Source organism: Aedes aegypti, chromosome 3, assembly GCF_002204515.2.
Source record: "Aedes aegypti strain LVP_AGWG chromosome 3, AaegL5.0 Primary Assembly, whole genome shotgun sequence".
Classification (NCBI taxonomy): domain Eukaryota; kingdom Metazoa; phylum Arthropoda; class Insecta; order Diptera; family Culicidae; genus Aedes; species Aedes aegypti.
In genome coordinates, this window is record NC_035109.1 from 15,202,397 (window position 1) to 15,230,026 (window position 27,630).

The 27,630-nt window shown below is 38.4% G+C and overlaps 1 protein-coding gene and 1 long non-coding RNA gene across 3 annotated transcripts; one reads left to right on the top strand and one right to left on the bottom strand.

Moving 5' to 3' along the window:
* Window positions 1–320: 320 nt before the first annotated feature.
* LOC23687602 lies at window positions 321–4,794 on the bottom strand. Of its 2 annotated transcripts, none has more exons than XR_002501256.1 (4): window positions 3,491–4,794; window positions 3,367–3,435; window positions 3,178–3,267; window positions 321–441 (listed from the first exon to the last, which is right to left on the bottom strand). XR_002501256.1 is itself a non-coding variant. In XM_021849662.1 (4 exons), exons 1-4 carry the CDS (start codon window positions 3,611–3,613, stop codon window positions 379–381), a joined length of 345 nt encoding a protein of 114 aa, XP_021705354.1. In that variant the 5' UTR covers window positions 3,614–4,787; the 3' UTR covers window positions 321–378. The 2 variants fall into 2 exon arrangements, 1 of the variants encoding a protein (XP_021705354.1); XM_021849662.1 differs by having other exon boundaries at window positions 3,491–4,787.
* A 3,461-nt stretch (window positions 4,795–8,255) lies between these two features.
* On the top strand, window positions 8,256–18,166 carry LOC23687512. The gene is made up of 5 exons (XR_002501257.1): window positions 8,256–8,390; window positions 8,487–8,619; window positions 17,632–17,700; window positions 17,760–17,966; window positions 18,034–18,166. It is a non-coding gene; the product is annotated as an uncharacterized LOC23687512 (long non-coding RNA).
* The last annotated feature ends 9,464 nt before the right edge of the window (window positions 18,167–27,630 follow it).

The window sequence follows — 27,630 nt, forward strand, 5'->3', positions numbered from 1 at the left end:
TTTTTATTTTGTTTCCTTAGCTGTTCATTCACTAATGTCATAAATTGACATAGAAAACGAGAAAACTAAAAAAAGCTCCCACACTTTATTTGTAGGCTTATTACAAAAACTTTGAATACCTACGTTTTCGATGTGGAATAAACAGCAATACTCCTAGGTTACTCGATCTTGTATTCGCTTAAAAATCCTACGTTAGGCGAAGTAAGAAAGAGTTTATTTTTGCGCGCGTTTGGACCATCAAACCCGATCTCAGTTTTTTCATCTTTATCCTTTTTATGTTCAATCTATCCGGACCAAAGCGTGATTGTTAAATTCTGTACCAAATCACTATGTTTTTTCGTTTGTACTATTTGCTGCTATGTAATCACCTCTCACAAGTCAGTAATTGTTCAATCCAAATTGTACCAGCAATATGAGGTAAGTCGTCATGGTTGCTGCAGCCTGGAAAAAGTCAAGAAAATCTTTAGAATATTATAATGTTGAAAGTTCAATTGACACGTATTTTAAAATCAAACAAATGGTTTCATTCTAAAACACACATTTTAGTAGTTTCTAGGGTCGTGGTTATATCGTTTATAAAGGACCTGTGACTTAAACTGTAAACTTTAGCTGCAAATTACACACATAACCAGCAACGCCCTATTTGCTACTCAGAGCATGACGCTAATGTCTGTGCAACAAATTAAAGAGAGAGTCATGGCGCAACTTGATGCAGTAGAAGTCAAAAAATGTAGTAAGTCGAGCTAGACTGAAGTATTTCCCCTCACAGGTAACGCGAATATAGCAAATTACATAGGGTAATCAGTGGCAAGAGTGACGAACGAAGAGCTGGCAGAAGTCGTCAAACAAGGCACCGGGACCCGATGATATCCCGAATGTCCCAGAAGCAGCAGTAAATGCAACGCTGCATAGATTAAGAAATCACTCCGGATGTATGGCAGCGACAGAAATTGGTGCCACTAGCAAGGGCGGGGAAACCAGCAGGTGACCCGTCGGCGTATAGACCAATCTGTCTACTTGGACGCTAGTTTGTTAGAGAGGTTGATCGTGAAGAATGCGTTCAACAGCACAAGCTAGGAAGCGATAGCTCACGCACTTCATCGCCTCAAGGTACCGGTGCAATTCTGTAAGCTTCTAGAAAGCTATTTTGATGGTAGTATTCTACTGTATGACACAGGGGAGGGGCAGAAAAGCATTCGAATTACCGCGGAAGTATGTCATGAAATGCGATGTACGATGACGTACTGAGGCTGCCTCTTCCGACGGGTGTTAAGATTGTTTGCTTCGCCGACGACATTACCCTAGTGGTCTATGGCGAATCGATTGAGGAAGTATTGTTGACAGCAGCGCACTCTATCTAGGAAACTAGGACTGGCCCGTTACTAGACTGCATTTCCGAGCAACAGGCGCTTATCTCGGTAGGTGATTCCACTGACATGCTCAGCTTCACTAGGCACATTGAATATGCCTTTCAAAGGGCATCTACGGCTACGGACCAGAGGAGTCCGCAACGTGTTTAGAGAGACAACGCTCAGAGCTTGGCAGCAGGAATGGGATAACTCCACTAAAGGTAGATGGACTCATCGGTCAATACCAAATGTGTCAGATTGGTATTAAAGAAACCATAGGCCAGGAGAAGTGGATGAACTTGTCATTCATTTTTCTGTCAAATCTCATACAAAATCTACTTTTTCTTTGACAGAAATTCATTCTAGGTGAACCACTTCCCCTGGCCTATGGGGAAGTGAACTTCCACCTGACGCAGTTTCTGTCAGGACATGGTTGCTATAGACAGTACCTGCATAGGTTCGGGCACTCAGAATCTCCTGCGTGTCTCAATTGTGCTTGTGTGGAGGGAATAGTGAAGCATTTCGTGTTCGATTTTCCGCGTTTCATTGTTGTGAGAGATCGCATGCTCGCTACATGCGGAGGATACACGTCCCCCGACAATAGAGTCCTGAGAATGTGTATGGATGCGGAGTGCTGGAATGCAATAACTACGGCTGTCACTCACATTATGCTAGAATTGCAGCGTCTATGGCGCTCCGGCCAAGAGTTGGCTGCAAAGGATTAACCCTGTTGAGGCTTGTCCTTTGTAAAGTTGTTTGAGTCGGCTAGGAGAAGCAGTTTGCCTAGGCTACTTCTGCTACATGCACAGAAAGAAAAAATGAATAATAGCCGAAGCGCAAATAATTATTTCGCAGAAAAACTCTTCGCGTATTCGCAAATTCATTGTAAATTTATGATGGAAATCATGCACATGGTAGGAATGCCAATGATCGTGTGATATTACACCAAAACAAGTAATTTCAAAACGTTTCCAAACGGTATTGAGCTTGATAATATGATTTTTATACTGTTACTATCGTAATTTTACATGACTTTGCTGAACCCATCTTGCAGTCGATGTGAATCAAACATTCGGTCAGCCATATTGAAAACAAACCGATAAGCGATTGTTGTGTTTTCAGATTCGTTTCGAGTTTTTAAATTGAAACACATATCGAATTATCTATAGTGCAACAGTGATTAGCTTATAACATACTCATTGTTGAATGGATGTGAGATTCCGCAAGATTTGTGCCATCGGAAATGTTTTAGCGGCGTGCGAACGCAATTCAATAATCACTACTCTTTCGAAGGCCGCAGCATCTGGCAGAGCAACGAAAAACATCGTTATTTGACAGAGATTTTATTGAATAAAGTGGATATACAGAGCGAATGTTGTTTGTTTTCCATTCATGACCGGATGAGCCTATTGGAAACCACATATCTCGGTGTTTAACTGTTGGATTCGTTCTTCAATCTCTTACCAATGTGTTGTTGTCATTGTAAACAAAGGCGTATTCTACTAAGATCGCTGTTTGTAAAATTAAACGACAACTGAAAATTACATTGGCCCAAAACCCAAACTTGTAACACTAAAATCAAGCGTAAATTTATGCGTTTTCGAGCATTCCCTTCATGTGCATGACAAATAGTGTACATTTACACGAAATTTTCTATCTGTGTGTGTTAAGTGCTCACATGTTAAGTCCTCGAAGAAATACCGTAAGGTGGTTCCGGGGAAATAAGGGTATGAGGCCAACGGTAATGTCTACAATGATATTACTCAATTTTTGTATCGCCTATCATCAAATGTGATGTAAAAAATATAATTGAAATTCCAATGCTTACCGAATGAGCAAGTGTGAAATCCAACGCAAAGCAGTCGTATATCCGGACACGATAATCTCGATGTAGCATTTCCAGCGTAAACATTTCAATCTTAAAATAAAGTATTCAAAAATAAGTTTTGTGAACACCTAGACATGTGGATGATAAATGTTGTTTTATCTGCAATTGACAAGCTATTTTGAAACTTACGCTCTGTTCAACACAACGGCCGGCATCGTTATAAAAGGATTCATTCAGTAGAATGGCCGTCGCTTCAGCCTGAAAAATAAAGAACTAATTAACAGATTTTTTTCACAAAAGAATATCCATTTACTCTTTGAGTCATTTGAGCACTGAACGATACTGTATAGTAGAACTGCAGCAAGCACATTAGCATGAACAATGTTGAAGAAAGTATCTGCCCATATATGAAACTTGGGATAAACATATTGTTCATCAAATAAATGTAGTTGTAGTAAGCCTGCAAAAAAAATCCACAATATGCAACTGTTTTTTCCTTTGCATTACAAGAAACACAACTTCGGTCAATACGACGAAGAACTGGAAAAATGTAATTATCAGCAAGGGCATACTCAAAATTCCGATCATCCGTTGAACAGCTTCCGTTGTCATCCGGTGTAGATAGCAAAGTTTATTGATTTCCAAGCTCAAGTTGCGATATGTTTTCACTTTGGGTAGATAACTTCCAGAAATGGTGATCTGATTTTCGTTGAGCTTGCGAAGCGTTTGCACTGCCGATGTCACTCTATTGTTGAGCTTTAGATAGATTATCGAACTTGAAATAATGGTGGATTGAAACAAATTGATAATCATCAACATGAGAAATATGGAGTAGCTATTCAGCAACCACGAGATAAGGTGGCTTAATTTCCACCCTATACTGAAAGGGATATACATGCCAAAAGTGATCGGGAATAATATGTAATCCACTAGGATAACCTTCCGTAGGTATGTCCTCAGAAGATTCTCATCAATGCAATCTGATTCAACACAAACATTGAAGAAAATTCCCCCAAAAATGTTTAATATTTCTGTAACATTACTGCCTCTTAGTAACATTTTTACGCAGAATGAAACCAATAGAAAGTAGCCTATGATCAATTCTAAGATCACCATCAGATTGCTAAGGCCCGAAGTTTCGTTGTAGACCATTGTGACCAAAATGTAGTAAGCAACTGGAAGCATCGAAGAAACTATAATGGTTTGCACAATAGACAATAACAAATTCCATTGGGATTGGAAAAACCGCTTGCTCTTGGAATCGAAGGATATTGGTAATAATCCTAGCAACTGAAGGGGACGGTATACGAAGACTTTTAGGCGAAACACGGTTCGACAAGTTGTATGCATTGTGTTTTACTGAGGAGAAGTGTGATGTGCGTTTCAACGTGAGGTTAGCGAATGTGTTATTACTTTTGGAAGCATCACTAGATATTGATGAACACATATTTACTTTACATAGGGGAATTGACGGCTACGGTAGTCAGTGTTTCCATTTGAACGGAATATGGTAATAAAAAAGGATTGTTCTTTCTAACGTTAATTCATTATAACAAGTGTATTCATCATACGCCATCATATCATAATCGGCATGTGATATAATCGATTAAGAACTGCTATGAATTTTTTTTGCACGAATACGGTTTCCTGGATCAAATAAAAATCTTTCTGAGGGTGCTTCTCTTTTATATTTGCACTTATTGTAGACATTGTTGCAGTAAAAAAAACTAGGGTAACCAATATATTTTGGACCCTCTGGGCCATTTTCCTGCAAATTTCCCAGTTTAAATCGAAAGACCAACTCACTTTGCAAGCCATTTGGAAAGCAAGTACTATTCCGCACATGCATCAAACGTTTGAACATAGAAAATGTGTTTATTTTATCTGAAATTAATTTAATTTAATCGGATCATTCACGCAACCGTTACAACACGTTACATACAGAAATTGAAGCCGTCAGAAATTTTTCAAATGTAAACAAAAACATTTTTCAAATTTCTTCGGTTTTTCATTATATCAATCGGATGATTAGACTATGGGCAAACTTATTATACAACCAGTGTCGTGGACTTTGTCGCCAAACGACAAAAAATGCCGGGTGTCCAAAATATATACTTTGAGGGTCCAAAATGTATTGGTGTGTCCAAAATAATAAAAAAACAGTGCTTCACAATTCAATTATTTTCGACGTTTTTAAGATCCTACATAACCGTTGGGCATTTTTATCTCGTAGAAGAAGTTTTTCTCCACATTTTGGCATGTTCTTTGACTTGGTTACGCTGTGCAATTAATTAATTAGGACAAAAAACTAAAATCACTTCCTTAGGGGGTCCAAAACACGACCCTATGTGCTAATGGATCCTGCATACGTTGCTGGTTGGATTTCCGTCAGTTGAAATTGTATTGCGATAATCAAAAACGTCGCTATAGTGGTTGCAGTCTGAATAATAACAGAAAACGATTGACTGGTGATCTCAATATAGTAACATTATTAATTACCGATCGCATGAATGCATAATCTAGTTGATACATTCCAAAAATTTCGACTTTGTAGCTGTTTATCAGAAGTTCAATAGTCCACTTTTCTATCTGAAAAAGTTCAAGGTTGATATAAGTGCATTCATTAAACTAGTTCTTACAGTATTTTCCAAACGTTCGCCCAATTCCGATAGGAAAAATTGATTGATCAGGATGCCTGTTTGCTCCGCTCGATTACTCAGTAAAGCCGACGCTAAGATGATGTAGTAGAATTGAGTGGTCTGATAAATGAGCATTCCAATGCAATGTAGATTCTTCGTTATACAGTACGGTAAATCGTATCGGGCGTCTTGAAAGAATGATACGTATGTGAAAAAGAACTGAAAATATCAGTAGGCTTTTAGTTGATCTTGAAACAGTCTCTCGGGACAACGAACACTATGAATGAATATACTGCAGTTCCATAAGATTGATAACGCCAACGGTAAGCCTACTATGTTCACAAAGCGTTTCGTAAACGTGACTATTATGCGATGAGTCTCAGCTAACTTTTTGAGTTTATCTGCCATTGAATGACAGATTTGTTTTTTCCTGGCCGCTGACATACTGCACTCCAGGTCATCGAATTTACCTAGGTCTTGCACAATTCTATCGACTTCCAAATTGATAATCAGATGGAAATAAGCAACCGTGAAGGTGAAGGCAAGATATCCACTGTTAAGGACAGAAGTTATCACCATGCAGATATAACCACAAAACGCAATCCACCCAAATGGATACGCTTGACTGTATGAGAAATAGTTTGCCACTACAAAGAATAGCAAAACGATATCCACTAACAACATTTTAATAAGAAATTTCCTAACAAGATGGTAGTCCTCGGATATTCCATGATTGTTCCACAAGAATCTCAACGTTGCCATCCATTGATTGAGAATATCCATCAATTCGTGCCTGTAACGAATGGCATTGATTCCCATTATCGTTACCATGATGTAGTTCAAAATGTACTGCTGGTAGAGAAGTATATTGCTGACCACTGACGTTGGGTGCCTAGCATTGCGTGCTATCTCAAGGAACACGAATGGAGTGCCAAAAAAGGATATCATCAGGATCATCACCGAGTAGCAAAGAAGAAGTGTGCTTGGTTTGAAGCGTTTAGATTTGCTACAAAATTTTAACGGCAGCAGACCATAAAGTCGGGAAATGTTGAAAATCCAGATGGCTGCGAATCTAATGGATGCTTGAAGCTGCATTAGGAGTAGTTTAAAGTTCCGTCTTCTAGCAAGAATTCGTCGAGTTGGAATGGACAAACAACGATACTCACAAATTCGTACGCCAAACTGCATTGATGGCTTCATTACTTATTCAAATTTGCAATTAATTTGCGGTTGGACCCATGTTATAGTGTAAACACAAATTCTCAGTGCAGTAATGAACCTTTCACGGCAAACGTTGTTTCGCTTAGCGTTGGCCTATCTCTACTATGGAGCAACGTTTTGTGGAATGCTTCCGGTCCATTACCAGGGATCCCGTTTCGAGTGGTGCGAATTTCGACTGCTTTGGTCGATTACAGCCGGCCTGTTTTCGATGGCTGCCATTGGTTACAGCTTCTACTGGATAGTGATTTTGATTTCGTACCCTGTGATGGAAATCGTTCGCTATCTGTTTTACTGCGAGTTTATCATTCGTTTCGGTGTGATTCTAGTGGGATATCTTTCTACATGGTTCTACCATAAGCGTTTGATCACTTTCGGCAACATACTTTTGGAAGTATTAGATGAACTTAAGCCGTTTCGTATTCCTACGTGGATAGATCGAAAACTAGCTGCTTACGGATTACTGAAGCTAGTTTTTGTCGACGTTTTCATGTGTATGCTGTTTGCCGTCAACTTCCACTTCAACGGTGAGCACGATCCGGTTCCCTTGTTCGAGCGAGTTACGAACGTCTACGTAGTGTTCATGATGGCTCAGGTGTCGAATGCATGTCTCCTCAGTTTGTACATGGCAGCCCATCTGTATCGGTGCATCAATTGGCAAGTGCGGATCACCTTGTGCTTTGTGCTTTCGACTACGTTAGAAATGAAACATTGAAACACATAGTATTTGAAGATGCTTTGCAAAGTTTATCCATGCTTTGTAGACAATACTTTCGTGTTACGGAATTTATACGTGGGATCTTCGGCGTCTATGGAATACCGTTAGCGTTGATTAATTTGAATCAATTCGTGGTGATAGTTTCAAGAGTTGGTTTTCCAGCATACGAAGAAGTAATTACATTCAAACGATATTTATTTTTCAGATATACTTCGTTTACGTATCCGTTATTCTGGAGCTCAGACATGAATTCGACATAAATGTTCATCGTTACATAAACTCTGTGCTGTATTTATCCTTCGAAGTTATTCACTTCGTCTATTTGATATCTGCCGCAGAGTTAGTCAAGAAACGAGTAATGCAATGTTACACTTATCGTTCTAACAAATTCTTGAACGTTCGCTTAAATTTTCTCACCTTTAGGCAGGAAAAACCATGACATATTTAAATGAATTCTTCGAAATAGATTCGGAAGACACCCTCGCCGTGAAGGTAATTTCGTATTCACTATAAATACATATTATTAATTGTTAATCTGCCCTGTTCAGATTGAAACGTTCAGTTACGCACTATCCGTTAATAGACTGGACGTATCATTATATGGATTATATTCCATGGGTTTTACTTTACTTTTTTCGGTAAGTTCTCGTAGATTTAATTTTAATGAGCCATCAAGTTATTTGTTTCATTATATATTTGTTATGATATTTTTTAAATCGGCTTTTCATTTACAGATGTCCACTGCGATTGCATTAAAATTAATTGTTTTAGTTCAAATACAACTCAAGGAGTAAATCGATCTAAGTATGAACAACAGTCAACATCAAACTTAAATACACGAAGACCGACCTACGGACACATTATTAGGTAATTGAAACTTGTTTCAGGCAACTTGACCTTCTGCAATGGTTTCAATAGATTTTGGTTCGGGTATTTCGATTTTGATTTCAGGACTTCCATTACACGTATAGTGTTCGGAACACAATTATATTTTTCTTGTGTTCACTTGGGCTATGCCTTTTTTTTGTCACTTCTATCTTGTGACTATGAATATACGGCAAAATGGTTCAAAATGCCACTTTAAGGACTTGTGTCGTTGTCTCTTTATGAGATCTACATTTTAACGCCATTCGAAGTCCTAACCGTAACTTTCCAATATTTGCTAGCTACCACTGTTCCTGCTTATTGCATCGCAGTGACCAACTATGTTCATTGTAGCAACCAGCTGTCCTAGTAGTCCAGAAACAACTGAACTACCATCCAAGTTTGCTATAACACTGCTCCAATTTGTACTAAAGGTCATTGTAATTCAAACCACCAAAGCGAAAACATCCAAAGTTAAGACAAACTCAAAATGACTCATTCAATTCAACTCTCCTATCGAATATAAAATTTGGTCCTTCGAACCGGATCCCAAAGAAATCAGAAGCAATTTGAAACTTCTAATTCAGTCCATTCCAACCCTCGTATTCGAAACCCGAAACACTAGCCCTGGTCATTCTGGAATTTTGAATCTAAAAGCCATCAATTCATAGCTGAAGTCTAAAGAAAGATCCTTGGTTCAAAAATTTTTATCCAAACTGTTCAAAAATTTTTATCCAAACTGTTCAAAAATCTTTATCTAGCCTCTCAAACTAAAACACAAGATCAAGTATTTTATCCAACCATTCGTGAAGTCCGTACAATCCGCCCAGTCCGTCCAGTGCGTCCAATACAGTCAGTTCAGTTCGTCAAGATCATATAGTCCGTCTAGTCCATCCAAACCGTCAAGTTCATACAGTCCGTACAGTACGTCCAGTCCATCCAGTACGTCCAGTCCAGTCAGTCTGATCCGTCCAGTCCGTCCAGTCCGTCCAGTTCATCCAGTCCGTCCAGTCCGTCCAGTCCGTCCAGTCCGTCCAGTCCGTCCAATCCGTCCAAATTTTATGTTCGATAGCAGAGATGAATTGAATGAGTCATTTTGAGTTTGTCTTAACTTTGGATGTATTCGCTTTGGTGGTTTGAATTACAATGACCTTTAGTACAAATTGGAGCAGTGCTATAGCAAACTTGGATGTTAGTTCCGTTGTTTCTGGACTACTAAGACAGCTGGTTGCTACAATAAACATAGTTGGTTACTGCGATGCAATAAGCAGGAACAACCACCATGAACACATTTTCCAAATTTGAGCTTTTTTACGGTTTTAAATCGTGTAGAAAAGTTGGTTAAAAAATGGGGGTGGTTCAAAATGACCGAATGGATGGGGTAGAATGCCATTTAGTATGGAGAACTACGAGTTTCTCGAGTACCAAGTTTCTCCATGAGTTTGCTCTGTTGTATGGAAACGTTTATTCGTTAATAAAATCATCGAAAAACCTTAATATAGGCGAAAAAGTAAAAAATGTTGGATTTCACCGGGAAATTAAGGAAAAATCTTTGAGTTTATGTCCAAGGGTTGTAGCATCGTTTTGGAAAGAATACAAATTGGAACGTTGTAGGAATAATTTAATGTGGTGAGCCATTTTACCCCATCAGTGCGTATGACCATGTTCCCCTGCAACTAACTCTGTACAAGCAGCTCAATTTTTTTACACACGACATATTGAAATGGTGATAACGTTTTTGCACCATTTTTACAAGTACACAAAAAACTCTTAATTTCAGAATCAATGTCGATATTGATTATAAGTCATCTGGTTTTGAAAATTTTACAATGTTCCTTGGGGGACGGATATTCCCCATATACAATTCCTTTGACCGCCGTTTTGTTTTATCAAATTTAATAAAACAAAGAAAAAAAAAGGTCTAGGATATACAATGTCAGGTATCAAGGAGCTTCGCTGAAAATATACAAATTGGTTGACTTGTCTCCAAGAAATCTAAATATTACATTATGATGTTTTTGTGAAGTTTTCAAAATCCAGAAACATAAATTCTCATTTCTCAAAAACTGTTGCACCAAATTGCTTCATTTTGTTTTTCAAACTTACTCTCTTCAAAGTATTGTTCCGAAAAGCGAACGATGGAACGTCAGATAAAATTTTAAGCGTTTACATGGGCTGCAAAACGGTGAGTCGACAATCAGCAAAGAGCGAAAAACACAGCTCTGGTCCTCACAAGTTCCTACCTCACGCTTCCACTGTTTAAATCAAGGTGTGTGCAATGCACTGTGCATTCTACTCTGTAGCCAGAGCAACGTGTTATCCTATCCAGCTTTTTACACTAGCTATAAAACTGCAGGGGGTGATTCGATTTTGACATTTCTTGCTACAGATTTTATGGTTTGGTCTTAGTAGGCAATGATTTCAAATTGTTTATTGAACTATCAAATATTTTCACTGTATCGATTTTCGGCTACGATTCCTGTGTTCTGCCTGGATTATTAGTAATTTAATTCTTATTTTACCATTTTAGGAACCGTAGGACCACAAATTTATGAATGGAAACAGCTGCTTTACCAAACCAAGGGAAAATCCAATAGTTTTTAAGGAATATGATCGATAGTAACATTGTATCGTTTAGTTGATTTGCTCGGCTGTTCTGTATTTTCAGAGAAAGTGCATGATCAGAAATAGAGACCGTCCACAGTTTATAATCCATGTAAAGGATGGGGTGATACAAGATGTTCATTGATTTAATTTCATTGGGTTTAAGTCACCGTCGATTGTTATATTTGGAGGTTGTTGATATTTTTCGGTGATTACTACACACTGAAACACGATCATAACGTTTCGGCTTACTGGTTTTCAGCCATCATCAGATTTGATTAAATCGATCGTTCGCCATCAGTGTGGTTTTATTACCTTGCGTGATAAAACCACACTGGTGGCGAACGATCGATTTAATCAAATCTGATGATGGCTGAAAACCAGTAAGCCGAAACGTTATGATTGACGTTTTGTCGCAAAACTTAAACAGTCCATGCGACGCCTAGTTGTGGCGGATTGAAACGAAAAATGATGATTGTTGTTTGGTTTGCTAACTTTACTGATCTGAACAGCTGGAAAAATCGCGTTTTTTTCGCAAAATTAATCGAAAACCAGTGAAATGACTTCTGAAGCAGGTAAGAATTTATTTTTTCTTCAACGTTACGGTTATATCGCATTTCAAACGGTCAAGAATTATGGGAAATCTTCGAAAAATCAGAGTTTACAGGAGGTTATGGTGGTTTGTTTGTGTTTTTTTTTTATTCATTCCAGCCGACCGCTCAATGGCTGGAGCAAATCAAACTGCATCGGTGGATGATTTCCCAGTACATGTGAAACTGATCGATATAATCGATAATGTAGGAGATTCCGTTCGACCGATCAGAGAGGGTTCCGCAGTTCACAGATCCGGCAAAAACATTGAGACAAGACGGCACGATACATTTCACAGCACGATCAGCCGCCATAGAAACGAAGCACAAAATTGCAACAAAAACACCTTTTGCGAACGTTGTTAATGGATCATTGAAGGTAGTTTTTGCAAGTGTTCACCGCATCAAAACAAAGGCGCCACTGTATATGGGATTTAACATTGTGACAGCATTGCTGTTCTGTCAAACACACAAGGCTACGGTGGCGCTATCTATGCTTTCCATAGCGGCCGTTTTGGTTATTTTAATGATCCATTCAATCCGCATGAAAATTTACAGAGAGCAACAAAAATCTAATGTATACAAGAAATAGTTTTAGAATTTAATCAAATAATTACACCAAGAAAGACAAATTTTCGACAATTTTCTGCGAAACACTTGTATTTTGACAAATTGAAAACAAAACATCATCATTCATTTAGCAGTGCCATCTGGTTGTCGTTCCTTCGTAAAATCATCAATCGTGTTTCAGTGTGTAGAAAAGATATTATAGTACAAGATAGAGATTGTCGCTAGTGTTCCCATTGTTTGCCTTGCCGAACCATCCTTGCATCTGGTGGGTACATAACTGTCAAGTTCAAAAGCGAATGTGTTAAGGCCAAACATTTTGTTACTCTACAGCAATTACTTTGAAACTCCGCTTACGCTCCTGTTTACGACACAAATCTCAATCGTTAATGAAAATATGCATTTAAAACTAATTTTAATTAATTGGTATACAATTTACTTATAGCAAGAAAACAAATAATCTCTTCATATTGCAATTTTTGTGACGATCTGTGTTTTTGAAAACGGCGCGCAGCATTGGCAGTGTAAACATTTGGACTCTACACATTTTGACCTTAAAGGCGGCAGCGGAGCTGTCCCGTGTTTTGCTATTCTTTTTCAGCCACGCTTAACAAGATCCACGCAGCGCATGTGTTCGAACTTCACAGAATGAGGCAACCAATGCAGAACTGGCTGAATGAGTGAATATTGTGTAGAAGTCGCACTCATTCTGTGAGTTGCCAATGGCCAACAAGCTGTGTGCGGATCGAAGGAAACGGAAGTCATCAGTCATCTCCCGCTAGACAGCAAACAGTTGGCCATTGGTAGGGTGAGAAGTTTTTCGGGATTTTTTCTAGGAAGAAGCCGGGGGTCGATGGTTTTTTCCCCAAGTGGGGAAGTGCTTCGGCAAGTCAAACAGAAAAATATTTGAAAAAAAAAAAATAAAATTGGAATTTTTGAGATTTTTGACAAACCGTTTGACAGTTATCGCCCCGGCATGTTGCGGACAGCGACGACAGCGACAATCTCTATCTTGTACTATAATATCTTTTGTGTGTAGTAATCACCGAAAAATATCAACAATCTCCAAATATTACACATGCAAATATTTGAAAAAAAAAATAAAATTGGAATTTTTGAGAGAGCATTAGGTTCAGAAGCGAAATAAAAATGTGTTCTCGGCAATCATTCTTGAGCGGAGCAAGTTTAGCGTGAAAGTACAAACCGTTTGACAGTTATCGCCCCGGCATGTTGCGGACAGCGACGACAGCGACAATCTCTATCTTGTACTATAATATCTTTTGTGTGTAGTAATCACCGAAAAATATCAACAATCTCCAAATATTACACATGCAAGGTGTTATCACTTGGCGAAAGTGGCTAGGAGGCCATTTTTAACTTGCTGGCCGTTTTGTTTACAAACATTACTGCCTTGCCTGGATGATGCTGAAACTGAGACTAACTGTGCTGCCATCAGTGTGGACAAAATTGTCAGAAAAGAAAGAAAGGAGTAGAACACACAAGGAGCGGGGCGATCAGATTAGAATTACTTTTGACAACACTGTTTCTCCAACCAATCAGGATTCAATCTCTCGACTACCTGTCTCAGATGTTTGTAAACAAAACGGCCATCCCTTCCTCACCTACTCTGTCTGGTTTTCTCTACAAAGTGAGCATAAAGGGACACCTTAGAGAATTGAAGCCGCCTTGGTTTAAATGATCACAAAGACCGCCAGCTAAGGGTTGCGTTCTTAGCTGGTATTGCAACCTGGGCAAAGTTGTCCTTCTGATATCAGCTAGAGTGAGGAGCTACGATCCGAGCGTCTGTACACCAGGGGGTGCGGCTCAAGCAGTGTCTGTTCTGGCATCCAGCGACTGAGTATGAAATGGTGTACCACGTCAGCTACACCTAAGATGGCAGCCCCATCAACGTGATGTAGGTAGCGTGACCCCGCTAAGGTAGCATACCGAATTCATTACCCAGTACAAAAAATGGAAAAAGAAAAAGAAACGAACGTTATTTTCGGCAACCGACCTATCAACGAAATAAGGACTGTGATTGGAAACTCGATACCAGGAACGTCAGGACCTTAAATGAACCTGGATGAGTGATCCTTTTGGCAATTGAATTGCGAAAAGTTGGCGTCTGCGTGGCTGCTAATCAGGAAGTGCGGTGGCTAAGATCTGGAGCCGTATAATATTAGCGGGCTAAAGAATAGTTGGGCTATTCCCTTAAACTAACTCCATGATTTCCAAAACACCCGAAACAAATAGGAAAAGAAAAATTTAGCACTTGAAGACGCAAAAACTAAACTTCCTGACTTGGGCCATCCCGGAACCCTCGTTTTTTTCTTTAACAATAGTGTTCTACGCCTGCTTGTCCCATGTACTATGTAAACTTTATGGACCTCGGGACAATTATGCGTAGAACGGCAGAATAGCGCTATCCAACTTAAAATATTCGTATTGTTATAGTTATAAAAACACAGGAGTAGCTTCCATAAAAATTTTATGTTTGCACCAGCCGATATGCGATTCCATCAAATCGAGAAAAATGATATTTGCTCCAATTTTACTTGGGCCTTCACCTTCCAGGCGTCGCGTGGTTGGCCACCGTCAGAACCACCACGCTGCTGTTGTGAACGAAAAGCGAGGTTTTCTCACCAGTGTTGTACAAACTTCAACAGCGTGACGACTGAAGTGTTAAGGAATAAATGTTCTTTCAAGAGAGCAGATGAAGTGGTGGATGATCTGTGATGATCTCGACGTACGTGGTTCGAACCTACTTATCATTTTTCATTATTTTTCATTACGTTTTCCTTCTTTTATGTAGCAAAAAGATTCCGCCTCCTGCGCTTTTTAAGAAACAGTGACACATGCATGATTCTTATACCCAATTTATCTCAATGAGCTTGCTGTCACTGGCTGGAAAACAAGTAGTGTTGCTTCGGCATTTAACTACTTTAAATAAAGATGGCGTAAAAATGGCCGCTAGATGTTTTCACTCCAAATGATAGCCATATTCTTCAATCGACTCATGGATTGAATTAGATAAAGAAATCTTGTAACTTTGTTGTACAAAAAATGATTTTGTTATTGACTGCACTCTCGTCAAAACCGTTGAACATGTTTAGAAAATCTAATAATTCATTGCTTGCTAATCTAGATTTTTGGATAAGTTTTTCCTCATTTTTTTTTCCAGCTTTCTGGTGGTGGCCTCAGCATTCAAAAAGAGCGGTGCAATAACGGTGAAAAACAAAACAATTTGTTTGAAAAATTCAAAATAGAAACCAAATTCAAAACGGTCGTTAAAAATGTGTTGAATTTAAAAAACATCTTCGTTTCGATAAGATGCTACTAAGCTTCCTCACGGTGTCAATGGGGGAAATACCCAATAAAAGTATCACAGTAGCACTTATCAAGTGAAAGCTTGGACTCTCCCCTTTTATTTGATGCCAAATTGGAGATGTTCTATCGGAGGGTATAGAACGTTTTTTTCAGATAAAATTTCGTTACTTTTAAATAAAATTTCAAGAAAACACATATTTTGGGTAATTTTTACTCAAAATATGTTTTAGCACCAAATAAAAGGGTAGAGTCTAAGCTTCTTTGGAATACGAATTCAAAGATGATAATTATGTTTTTCGTAGGAGAGACTGAGAAGTAAACAGATAATTAAAAAACCATAAAACGAGCTCACCAGGTTCTTTAATCAATTAGTAATACAATTTATATTCACTAAATCACTAATTAAATAATCTTTCACTGCACTAATGGCATACAATTGCCACATACTGCATAATCGATCCGTACCGTGTAGCTGGAGATGAAACCGTGTTAGAGGATATCAATCTTACAGGTTTCAGTTGATTTGTTCTAACATGGAATATCTTTTCTACTCGAACAACACTGAAGATTTCTTCAAGCTATTGATTGAACGTGGTAATCAAATTTGAAGTTGACCCCTTTTAAATGTATGTATTAAAATCTATTTGATAAATGCGTAACATAGACACAGAGCACCAAACATTACCCAAACAAAACATATAATTAAAATGTCCGCTTAGACTGAAGTGTTTTTCGACCTATCAAATGAAAACCCGAAATTACTTGACGGAATAAGTAGAGGTTCAAGAATATGTGACACAAATTATCCCATCCAACAAAAAAAGTCCCAATGTTTCATTGTTCACAAAATCCACTTCTAAGTCATTATCCGGCCATGAAACAATTCAAAGGTTTCCTGTTCAAGCTGACACTCAAGTTTTTCGTATTGAACCTTCGCCTTCTTGGTCTATTCCCCTATTGCTACAATATCTCCAAACGCACCATCAGATCATCTACTTTGTGGTACGTCTACACAGTGACCTTCCTACTGATCTACGCAATTGCCATCGGGTTTTCCAACGTGGCCACCGTCAAATACGTGCTGGTAGCTCATCCTCAGTATAATGTGTTCATGTTGACGATCAGTATGATCAATTCCTACATTGGAACGATGGCAACTTATTTAACTGTTGTCCTTTACGTAACTCGGTTCCGAAACTTGCTAACTCAATGTATCGCACTGTGGTATACTTTACGGACTAAATGTACCGAAGATTTTGATCGAAAGATCTTCTCTCGATTCTTAGTCAAAATGGTCTTCATCGACGGGACAAGTACGATTGGGGCTGCTACCATTAGAGCGATACAGGCATTCCAACGAAAGCAACTATCATTACTGGCCGAAGCATTATCTTACGTGTTCAGTTATAGTTTGAATGCTTGTACGACAAATTTGTTTGTAGCAGCCGCCTATTTGGGTGGACATTACTTCCGGCTGATCAATGGGAGGATTTATCTACTACACCAGCAGTTGAATGATCTAGAACAACATGGTCATGTTTGGAGATTGAACCACATGAAGATACATCAGTTGTACGACGAGATTATGGACGAGATGGATCAACTTGTGAAATTGCACGATCAAGTGAATCAAACAATTCTGAATTTTATGCAACTGCACGACATCACGCTGATAATGCTAATTATTAAAAATTTTGGGGTGATCATGCAGGGTATTTTCATTGCATACGTTTCTACGGTCGTTGAATTGCGCCTTAACCAAACACCGTCGCTTGGAACATACGGTATGGTTAGCTTTTTGGCAGCTTTCCATTTCTGTCAGTTCTATTACTTAACATCCAGCGCATTACTGTACTCTAAGCGGGTAAAACTGTATTAGAATGTTGATTTGTTACGTTATGAAAGTTGTTCTCAATTTAAATTTCAGGGAGAAAAGACCGGACAAATTATCGATCAAATACCAAGGAAACGACACTTCCAACACTTCGATACAAAGGTATGTTAACGATGATCTGCTTCCTATGTGCGGTTACTAATTGTAATATTTTTCTGTAGATAGAATCTCTTAGCTTGGAGCTGTTACATAGGAGCTGTAAAATCAATGTTAAAGGATTATTTCGGATTGATTTGTCACTTTTGTACTCGGTGTGTTGAGTCGTGTTGAGTTAGAGCTTTTCCTAACAATGTATACCCATTTTCAGTCGATAGCTACAATGACGAGTTACTTGATTGTTTCTGTGCAGTTCCAGATGACAACATGAGGTATAAATGGAAAAGAAAAAAAAAACTTCAGCAAGGAATAATGCTTTTTGTCATTCTTTTTTTTTAGTGAGATACGCTCCATATAAGCGTTATCCATCCCAATGTGGAATGATTTATGTACAGTAGAACGCATATCATCTTATCAATCATCGGCCGCCATCGTTAGAATTCCAATTTTATGTCACTGATCGCTAGTGAGGTGCCGGTACCTACCAATGGTTGTAATGTACCAGTAGATTGGACTATGGAATAAAACGTGCTTTTTCGATAAAAACGACATATGCTATTTTTGGTGGATAGATCGCCTCTAGTTTGATTTGAAAATTTTCTGCTTTTTATTTTATCAAAAAGTCATATCATTTATTAAGTTTATGCAAAAAAAATGCTCCCTTGCACCAGTAGTTACCGTCGTGTTCCAGTAGTGGATCAACAGATGGAAGCAGTTTTTAAAATGGTTGTTTGAAATTGAAGAAAAGCCTTAGAGATGATCTTTATGCTTCATTCGAAAGATATTAGTTGCTGTTCTGAGGGAAAATGTTAAACCCGTGTAAACATTTACCATTTTGTTTAAAATTCTTTGTATCATTCCCGAACGTCTACTACTGGAGCACTAGTGCAACTACTGGAACACGTGTACCAATAGTGGCTCAAGCGATTTTATGTTAAAAAAAATAGTTTAACCCTCTAAAACCCAAATTTTTGTTTTGGTGGAAAAACACTATTGTAGGTTGCTTTTGTAACAAGAAAATCGAAAAATATATAATTAGTTCATAAAACTCAACGATTTATTAATTATACTCAAAAACGTGTAACCCGTCTAAAGGCGGGGTTGGGGAGCTGAGAGAAAAAAAAATGAAAAGCGTATTCTACTTTAAATTAGTTAAGATGCTTTTTCTTTGTGATGAAACTCGTAAAAACAGTTCTTTTGTGACTGCAGACACAAATGAATGCTGCATTTGCGACATTTCACTTGGGTTTCAGACTTGCAGCCTTGATTTTTTCAGGTTCTTTTTTCGGACCGAGGTACATTTTCTGAGAAGTGGTCTGTAACATCATATCTCGTTTCAGGTGGTGGGAGATACCCTCGCTTCGGAATCGATGCTTTCTTCGTAGCGATGATCCGTGGTTGACCGGGTGGTCTAGGGGCCTCAGGAGCATTGTATGTGCACATTGCCTTTGCAACCTGGAACATTGCCTTTGCAACCTGGAACAGGTAGCTGGAACAGTTCGGATGATGGATCTGTTTTGTGTACACGTTTGAACAAAACATACGCGTTCTCCATAGCCATATCTAGCAAATGGTACATCAAACGGTTCGTATACTTTCTTGTTTTGACCCGAATCCGGTATCGCCAATGAGTCCGTCAGCCATGTCGACACCACCCATATGACTTATATTCACTAATCATGGGAGGGCATGGAATGTCAACACGACATTTAGAGGACCGTACAAATCGGGACACGGTTTCTGTACTGTGATCATTTTCTGACCGCGACCTGGTGCCTATAAAAGACGATACCACTCTCACTACTTTATTATCCTTCCAAACAGTCGCTGATAATGCAACTCCATGAGCAGTTCCAACAAATTGCGTTGAGTATCCGCGATCATACTTTTTCAAGGCGGTGTCCGTTGGAACCTTGTTGTTAGGGATTCGATTGTTGCGTATATTTCCTAAAGCATATATACCTGTAACAAAAGATAGTTTCCTTTTTAATTTGACACTGTTCAAAGTACCTAGTACAGTGTACATACCTCTAGAGCGTACATATGTTAACAACGGCAATGATGTGTAAAAGTTATCAAAATACATTATATGATTTCTGAAATCAGGAAGTATTCTTGATAGCCTTACATTTGCCGCTGCCTTTAAATCAGGAGCTCCCGGAAGTACCACATTGTCGCCAGCTCCACCGTAAACTTCGAAACGGTACGAGAATCCGTATGAATCCGATAAAACAAATAGCTTAACCCCTCTACCGGCAGCTTCATTTTTTACCGCAAAATTCAAATTCAAATCGTTATAACTTTTTTGTTTTTCAATATTTTAGCACCATTTTTTCACAAGTTCTCAAAAAACTCTTCTAGTTTCGAAATCCGTGTCGATATTAATTATTGGTCATCTGTTTTCAAAGATATTCCGATGTTCCTTGGGGGACCGACATTTTCCATACAAAATGTCTCTGGCGGCCATTTTGTTTTTGATCAATTTATCAAAAAAATAAAATGTGGGCTATATAATGCCAGGTAATAAGGAGCTTCTCTGAAAAAATCATACAAATCGGTTCAGTATTCTTGGAGATATCTGAAGATTACGATATGATGTTTTTTGAAGTTTTTAAGATCTTTATTTGGCCAGCGTGGTTCCAGAAACCTAAATGGCCATTACTTAAAGACGGCTGCACCAAATTGCTTCATTTTTCACAACATACTCTCATTAATGTATTGTTCCGAAGAGTGAATATCCGAATACGATTAAAATTCTGTAGCCTGAGAAATTAACAAGGGGTTCTAGTTACGGGTCGGTCCCCCAAGGAATTTTTGAATATCTACAAAACCAGATGACCAATGATCAATATCGACACAGATCCTAAAACTAGAAGAGTTTTTTGAGAGCTTGTGGAAAAATGGTGCAAAAATATTGAAAAACAAAAAAGTTATAACGATTTGAATTTGAATTTTGCGGTAAAATATGAAGCTGCCGGTAGAGGGGTTAAACCCCCACTTATGGGGTTTGTTCGCTTAATATTGTCGAATAATTGCCTTCATTTTAGTTGCGCACATCTGTTCATCTACGCAGAGATGTTGGGAGAGTGGGACCGTTTTGATTTTTTCGTTAAAATGATCAATTATGGGCCTGATTTTATACAGTCGATCATGCATCGTTGAAGTTGTGGATGGAATGCCACCATTATCATTAAAGTGTAAATATCGGCGAATCTTATCAAATCTGTTCCGGTTCATTGTATTCCGGATCGGCAGGAATGCATAAGTATTCACTTCATGCTCGGGTATCTGAAGACGGACATGTACAACAGAATCCCAAAATATTTCCTTATTTCCATCGCTATCGTGCAGAAGCGGTTCATGATGTTCTTCTCCTTCGCATAAAGGTTAGTTTGATCTGCAATGTATTCCAATATCCCGTCAACGAAGTATGAAAAGCACTTAAATGGTGTGTCCAGGCTTTTGAACTGTTCAAGTTCAGGTTCGTCAAACAGGAGTTCCTGTTCAGGAACAAGAAGATTTCCTTTCCTCCATTTAATATTTTTGAATTCGGCAGACGTAGGATCGATTTTGTCTGCAGATCCCGTAAATGCTCCGGGTCCTACGAGTGAAACAACCTCCTTTGTCTTTTGTGGGACGTTTTCCCGTTGAATGCTATGTTCGGAAAACAGTTCTTCAATTTCTGGGTCATTATAGTACTCATCATCACTGTCGAAGTCTCCTCCAGGATCAATTTCTTCATTCGTATCGAACTCAACATCCAACGACTCAAGCAGTTCCCCAGCCTGCCGATCACTCAGCAGACAAAGATTTCCTCGTCGACGGCAGCTCATAGCGTTCCAGAAAAACAAATCTATATAGGAAAACACAAAAAATAACAACTTCTTTGAATAAATTGACTCCACTATAAAATTGGGTTACTAGTATTTTGGTAAGGTGATGCAATATTTATGCGCTCAACTCCCCAATACCGCCTTTAGACGGGCTGTGATTTTGATTAAAATTTGGGGTGTTTTGATTAGTTTTTTAACAAAAAATTGTATTCACCGTAAAATATCATTGTTTTATTACTTACTAATATTTTTTTGCTGATTAAAACCACCACACTGAACATCAAAATAGTTTTTTTTCTCCTTTTCACAAATTTTCAACTTTCAACATAGAACTCTTGTGACGCGTGACAGTCAACATAAAAACAAGGTGTGTGTAGCATAGGTCAACGTGTTGCGAAAATGTTCATGCGTGAGTGGTAAATAAATTTGTCGTTTTGACGTTGTTACATTAATTTTGCTGAAGCCCGTCTAAAGGCGGGGTTGGGTAGTAGAGGGTTAATCACTCTTTTTATATTTTTTCCATGTAGTAGAGGTTGAAATCTTTCTGTTGACGCCAAAAGATCTCTGTTTCGTTATTTTGTTATGATTTTTTGTAGCTTAGGTAGTTCACTAATGGCACCGACACCCTATGTGCTAAAATTAAAGGGTGGTCGTTTTGATTTGCTCAAATAGCAAACTTAGTAGCATCGCATGGAAAGAGGATGTAGCTTTAATTTGAAGCTAAAATAATTTTGGCGGCCATTTTGAACTTGAACACCATCTTGATTTTCGTCAGAAAACCCGTTTTTTTGCATTGCCAAAAGTGCATTAATTTATAGTGGAACTCTATTTTTTTTTAGTATAGTCTTAACAACCGCCTGACACATGCGAAAAGTATTGAACAGCTGAGAAGATTTTGACCCAATGTGGACGTAATGCCAATACAAAAAAAATATAGGAATGACAGATTCTGATTGTTTTTTTTTTCAACGGATGCCTCATAATTCAACGTGATTAGTTATGTAAGGGTTTTTGAGATTTCTTACGCGCCATACATTTTTTTTAAATTTCCATTCCTCGTTTCCTCGGCCGAATTGTCTGAAATTTGGTAAAAAGAAGCACTCCAATACTACGCACATCGTACCCAAATATGAGCTCAATAGCTCTAAACAAAACCCGCTGCCGAATCAAATTAAAAATGCTAAGAATATGATCCGGCTCCCTGTACCGTGCCTTTTGTTTCCATTAAATGAGCAAATAATGTACAAAGCCCCAATTTGTTGAAACCTAGTAAAGTTAAAGAGAATCAAATAAGTAGAAAGGAGTATTGTACCTTTTGTGCCGTAATTGATTATTTTTTGACAGACACGCGTATTTTAAAAACAAAATTATTGATGTCAAATGGATAAATTTCATAATAAGCGTGCTATAGGAACTGGAATCGGCCTTTCTTAGCCAAGTGGTTAGAGTGCGAATGCGAAAATGGCAACTTTGGCATAGAAAGCTCTCAGTTAATAACTGTGGAAGTGCTCATTGAACACTGAGCTGAGAAGCAGGCTCTGTCCCAATGAGGTCGTTAATGCCCTTGTCGAATCCTGTGAAGTGTCCTTCTCCAACACCAACAATATCTATCTCATTTCCATCTGCCAGGCAAAGTTTTTCAGTGCTTTTTTTGCAATTGATTGAAAAACGACCGATCAGATGTCATATGGTGTGATATCCCTGTATCGATGATCCATCCACCATTAGCACTAAACTCATCCATGGCAGATAAACAAATAGAACGATAATCTTCCTTCTGAGTAGCAACCTAGTAACCTAGCACTCCTGTCTGCAGTGTTTTCGCGGTGTTGTTCTTCAGCTAGTCTCGACAAGTATATGTAATTTACTTTTACTTTTGGTGGCGCTACGTCCTTCAAGACATGACCTGCGCCACAATGTGACGCCAACTTCATCCATGGCTGCTAACCTCCAGTTTCTCGATTGCCCCACACTTCCAAGATCCTGCTCCCCTTGGTCAAACCACCTAGCTCGTTGCGCTCCTCTTCGTCTTGAACCGGCCGGATTCGAGGTGAACACCATTTTTGCGGGATTGTTGTCCGGCATTTATACAAGGTGTCCCGCCCATCGTACCCTTCCTGCTTTGGAGACTTTCTGGATACTGGGTTCACCGTAGAGTTGCGCAAGCTCGTGGTTCATTCTTCAACTCCATACGCCGTTCTCACAAACTCCGCCAAAGATCGTCCTAAGCACACGTCATTCAAAAACTCCTAGCGCTTGCAGGTCCTCTTCGAGCATTGTCCACGTCTCATGCCCGTAGAGCACACGGTCTTATCAGCGTTTTGTACATGGTACACTTAGTACGGAAGTGAAATTTACTCATCCCCGTCGATCATCACGTGTTTGTCAATGCGTAGTATATGTAACAATTCCTTTTGATATGGCCTAGTTTGCCACATTCAAAACAAACACGACGGTCATCTGGATATTCCACACCGGATGATTTCCTTCCTTTCGACACTGCAGCTTTCATCGCTTTCTCCTCCTGAACAGAAACTTTGTGCTGACGTTTATAGTATTCATTCAGGGGTTTTGCTTTCACCACTTTCTTAGTAAATTTTCCATCAAATCCTTCCGCCATAGTAATAAAACTAGCATAGGTTTCAGGAAAACTTTTGCCATGATGAAACTGCATTTCATTTCCTCCGATATCTCGCAACCCACTTCCGCCAGTTTGTCGAATAACGAATCCATCTCGATCATGTGTTCTTCTACGTTCCCATTTTCTTTCAATTCCAAGCGGAATAAACGTTTCACTAGGCCAACTTTTCCTGCAGAAGGCTGTCGAACATGATAGTCGCGTAATATATTCCAGGTTTCTTGAGCTTTACTTGCATTTTTGATCAGCTGCAGTTGGCTATTTTCCACTAAACAACCAATCGTAGCCGCTGCTCTCTCATCTTTATCCACCCAAACCTCAGATCGCTTGCCAACCGCTGGAAAATTATCAGCAACTAGTAGTCCCGGCAAACTTTGTCTTGTCATCAAGTAGGCTGTTGTAAAAAGCCATGACACTTCCCGTGCAAAATGGCAGTTCCGTTCACCGTTTCTCGACTTTCCCGTGCAACATCCTGTTTTTTTATATACACAAACACGTCGGAACACTTTGGGAACATAAATATGGAAGAATTTTCAAAATCCGATAGCCCGTTGTCAAGCCATTTCGTGACATACAAACACCATTCCATTTTTTTTTGTATAGAAGATAGATAACTCGCCAAAGCCCTTCTCGAATAAGTATTTCCTTTGTTTGCTCCTTCCATAAATCGTAGTTATGGAAATTCAGTCGAATGGTTACAGCTTTTAATTCCATGTCAATTTTACGATTACAAAATCCACAAATCACTTTTGTCTTTTATCAACGTACTAATCACTGTTCGCTACTTTCTTTTTCACTGTATTAATTACTCTTCTGGACCCATTACCTGTGGGAATTTACCGTGGAAACAGAGTAAAACCAGGCTTCTGACACCACAATATTACCCCATGGGAAAAAAACGAGTCACCATTTCCGGTTCCCAGTAGGAAGTGGTTCCCCAAGATAGTTCAATGCTAGTAAACAAATAGTCGTTTCGGGACAAACAATCTAAAATAGCGATAAAAATATATACGGAAAATGTGTTTAATACTAACTTATGCTGTTTTAAACATACACACAGTTGCAAACACTTAAAATATTTGATTCTTAACGAAAACAGTTTGATAGAATGAAAAATTTTTATTGGTCAGGTTTGGCCAAAGTGAGTAAACACTCTTGAGTTTGATGCTCACTGCAAAAACATGAAAAACATGACTACTTAGCAGTGGGCTGAGTAAAACACGTCTAGTTCATATCACTTTCCTTACTGATCAGTCTGGCAGCAACCTCCAGATGAAAGGCTCGTATCGTCAGGCAGGTATAAGTACAACCCATCTTTTGACGCTGCTTCTTTCAATCCGAATAAGGCCCACAGTAATCGATGCCAATAAATGTGAATGGCCGGACATATGGGGTCACTCTTACAGCTGGATGAGGTGCCATTGTAGGTGCCTTGGGGACCGCACGGTACACAACACACCATAAACAATTCCTGGCTACTCTTTGAACGATTGTCTTTAAACTTGGAATATTGAAGATTTGTCGGAGTTCGTTTGTCACGGTTTCTCCATGCCCGTGTGCGTAGCGCTGATGAAAGTGCTCAATAACACTGCGGAACACGTTTTTGTCTCCAGCATCAAAATACTGCTATTCGCTTAATTAAGGGTTGCTGAATCCATTTCCTTTTTCAGAAATATCATAGCACGTCTAGTTTTTGAGATATTGGCTGTTGAAAATGCAAAAAATGACTATTTTAGCCAACTTGCATGCAAGTTTGCCAGCTTGTAAGGTAATATATTGGCTTAATTTGCCACAGAATTTGAACTTTATGTAAGGTACCGCGGGGCAAGTGGGTAAATGGGGTAAGTGAAAATAATTTGCATATTTTACTAAATATGTGAATTAACGTTTTAAACTCATGCGTAACCCTTCGAGGCCATTCAGAACATTACGATAGGTAAGAGATTCCTGAGATTTTTCAACCATTATTGCATAATAGAGCGAAAGATTGTTAACCTGTTAAATATAACTCCGTAACAAGTTGGCAGCGTGCAATCTTATTTCAATATTTTCAGCGGAAAAAAGTTGCGGAAAATAATTTTCTGTACCACTTCTAAGTTGTCCCCTCTGACTGTTTTAAACTGCAATGAAAAAAGTTTTAGAATTAATTCGACATAGACCTAAAAATAACTAAATTGAAACACCGTTAATTTTATAATCACGTGGGGCAAGTGAAAAGTTTCTCATTAGAGATTGAATTTGTGTTCTCTCTTTAGGTAGCTTTAAATATACAAGGTTCGCAATTATTATGGAACAACAGAGCGTGCTGGTAATTCAAGAAACACTATACTCAAAGCGTTAAAAGCTATTATTATGGCCAAATCATGGAACTTCTCTAAAAAAAAGGTTGCCAAATATTACGATACTAATATGTTTACTTCGGACAGCTGATTAAAAGGAAGACGTTGATTGAAAAGTTCCAATATAAGAGAACGCACGGAAATCTCGTGGAATGTCTATGTAAAGCTAGTTCAAAACATAAAAAATGGGGTGTAGGTGTATCCACATGAAAAAGTTTCTAAATACTTTATTGAAGGATTCCGTTTGATTTCTCCCGAAGAGTTATCCGCCGTCATACCCGATTTTCTTAACAAATAACGAGCGGTGTAAATTCTACAGAGCAGAAATGTACTTGCTGTTCCATGATGTAAGAAATAACATTGGAAATGTTGTAGTTATAATGTTGTCGAATAACTGAACTGAATAACATAACTGAACAGAAGAAAATTCAAGTAACAAGAATAAAATTTTCTTTGTTCACATGTTACTTATGTTATAGTTCATTGGGACGCCTTAAAAAATGTTAAAGGTAATAGAAATCCTGAATATAACTGTTAATTTTTGAATTTATTGTTCAAAACGATAAACTTTTCACTTGCCCCACTTATGGGGCAAGTGAAAAGTAAAGAAACATTTTTCAAAAACTTCTCCTGCATTTTTTTCTTTAATTTCACATAAAAATAAATTTCAGGACACTGCTTATATTTGGTGGGAGTCAAGCTAAAAAATATACACGACCTCATTTGTTTTAATTTTAATTCTCTAGGATTTGAAGAATCCCAACTATGCGAAATCCATTACCCACTTGCCCCACGGTACCTTATATAACAATATTTATCATCAAAGATTGTAATACTTTCGATGCGGGAAAGTTTTTTTTTTGATGGTTTAGAGAATTGTTGTATTTTGCCATATAGACTAAACGAAGAATTTTGTATGGAGACTGCAAGCATGTTAGAAAAATCGGTTTAATCGAAATTTAATCGCGCAGCTTCAATCAAATTATGTCTGAAATGAAGGTTCAAGTTCTATTTTGCATGTTTGGTGGATTAGATTACAAAAAAGTTTGATAAATTGTCCTTTAAATTTCATGTAAACATTAATAAAACCAGTATTTTATACAACTTTGGCGACCTGTAGCTAAAA

Excerpts from the sequence above, each read along its gene's own strand:
- LOC23687602 (XM_021849662.1), bottom strand. The coding sequence starts at position 3,613 with ATGAACAATATGTTTATCCCAAGTTTCATATATGGGCAGATACTTTCT. Across the intron at positions 3,436-3,490 it reads GTGCTCAAATGACTCAAAGA|GCTGAAGCGACGGCCATTCT; the intron begins GTAAATGGATAT and ends TTTATTTTTCAG. Across the intron at positions 3,268-3,366 it reads GCCGTTGTGTTGAACAGAGC|ATTGAAATGTTTACGCTGGA; the intron begins GTAAGTTTCAAA and ends CTTTATTTTAAG.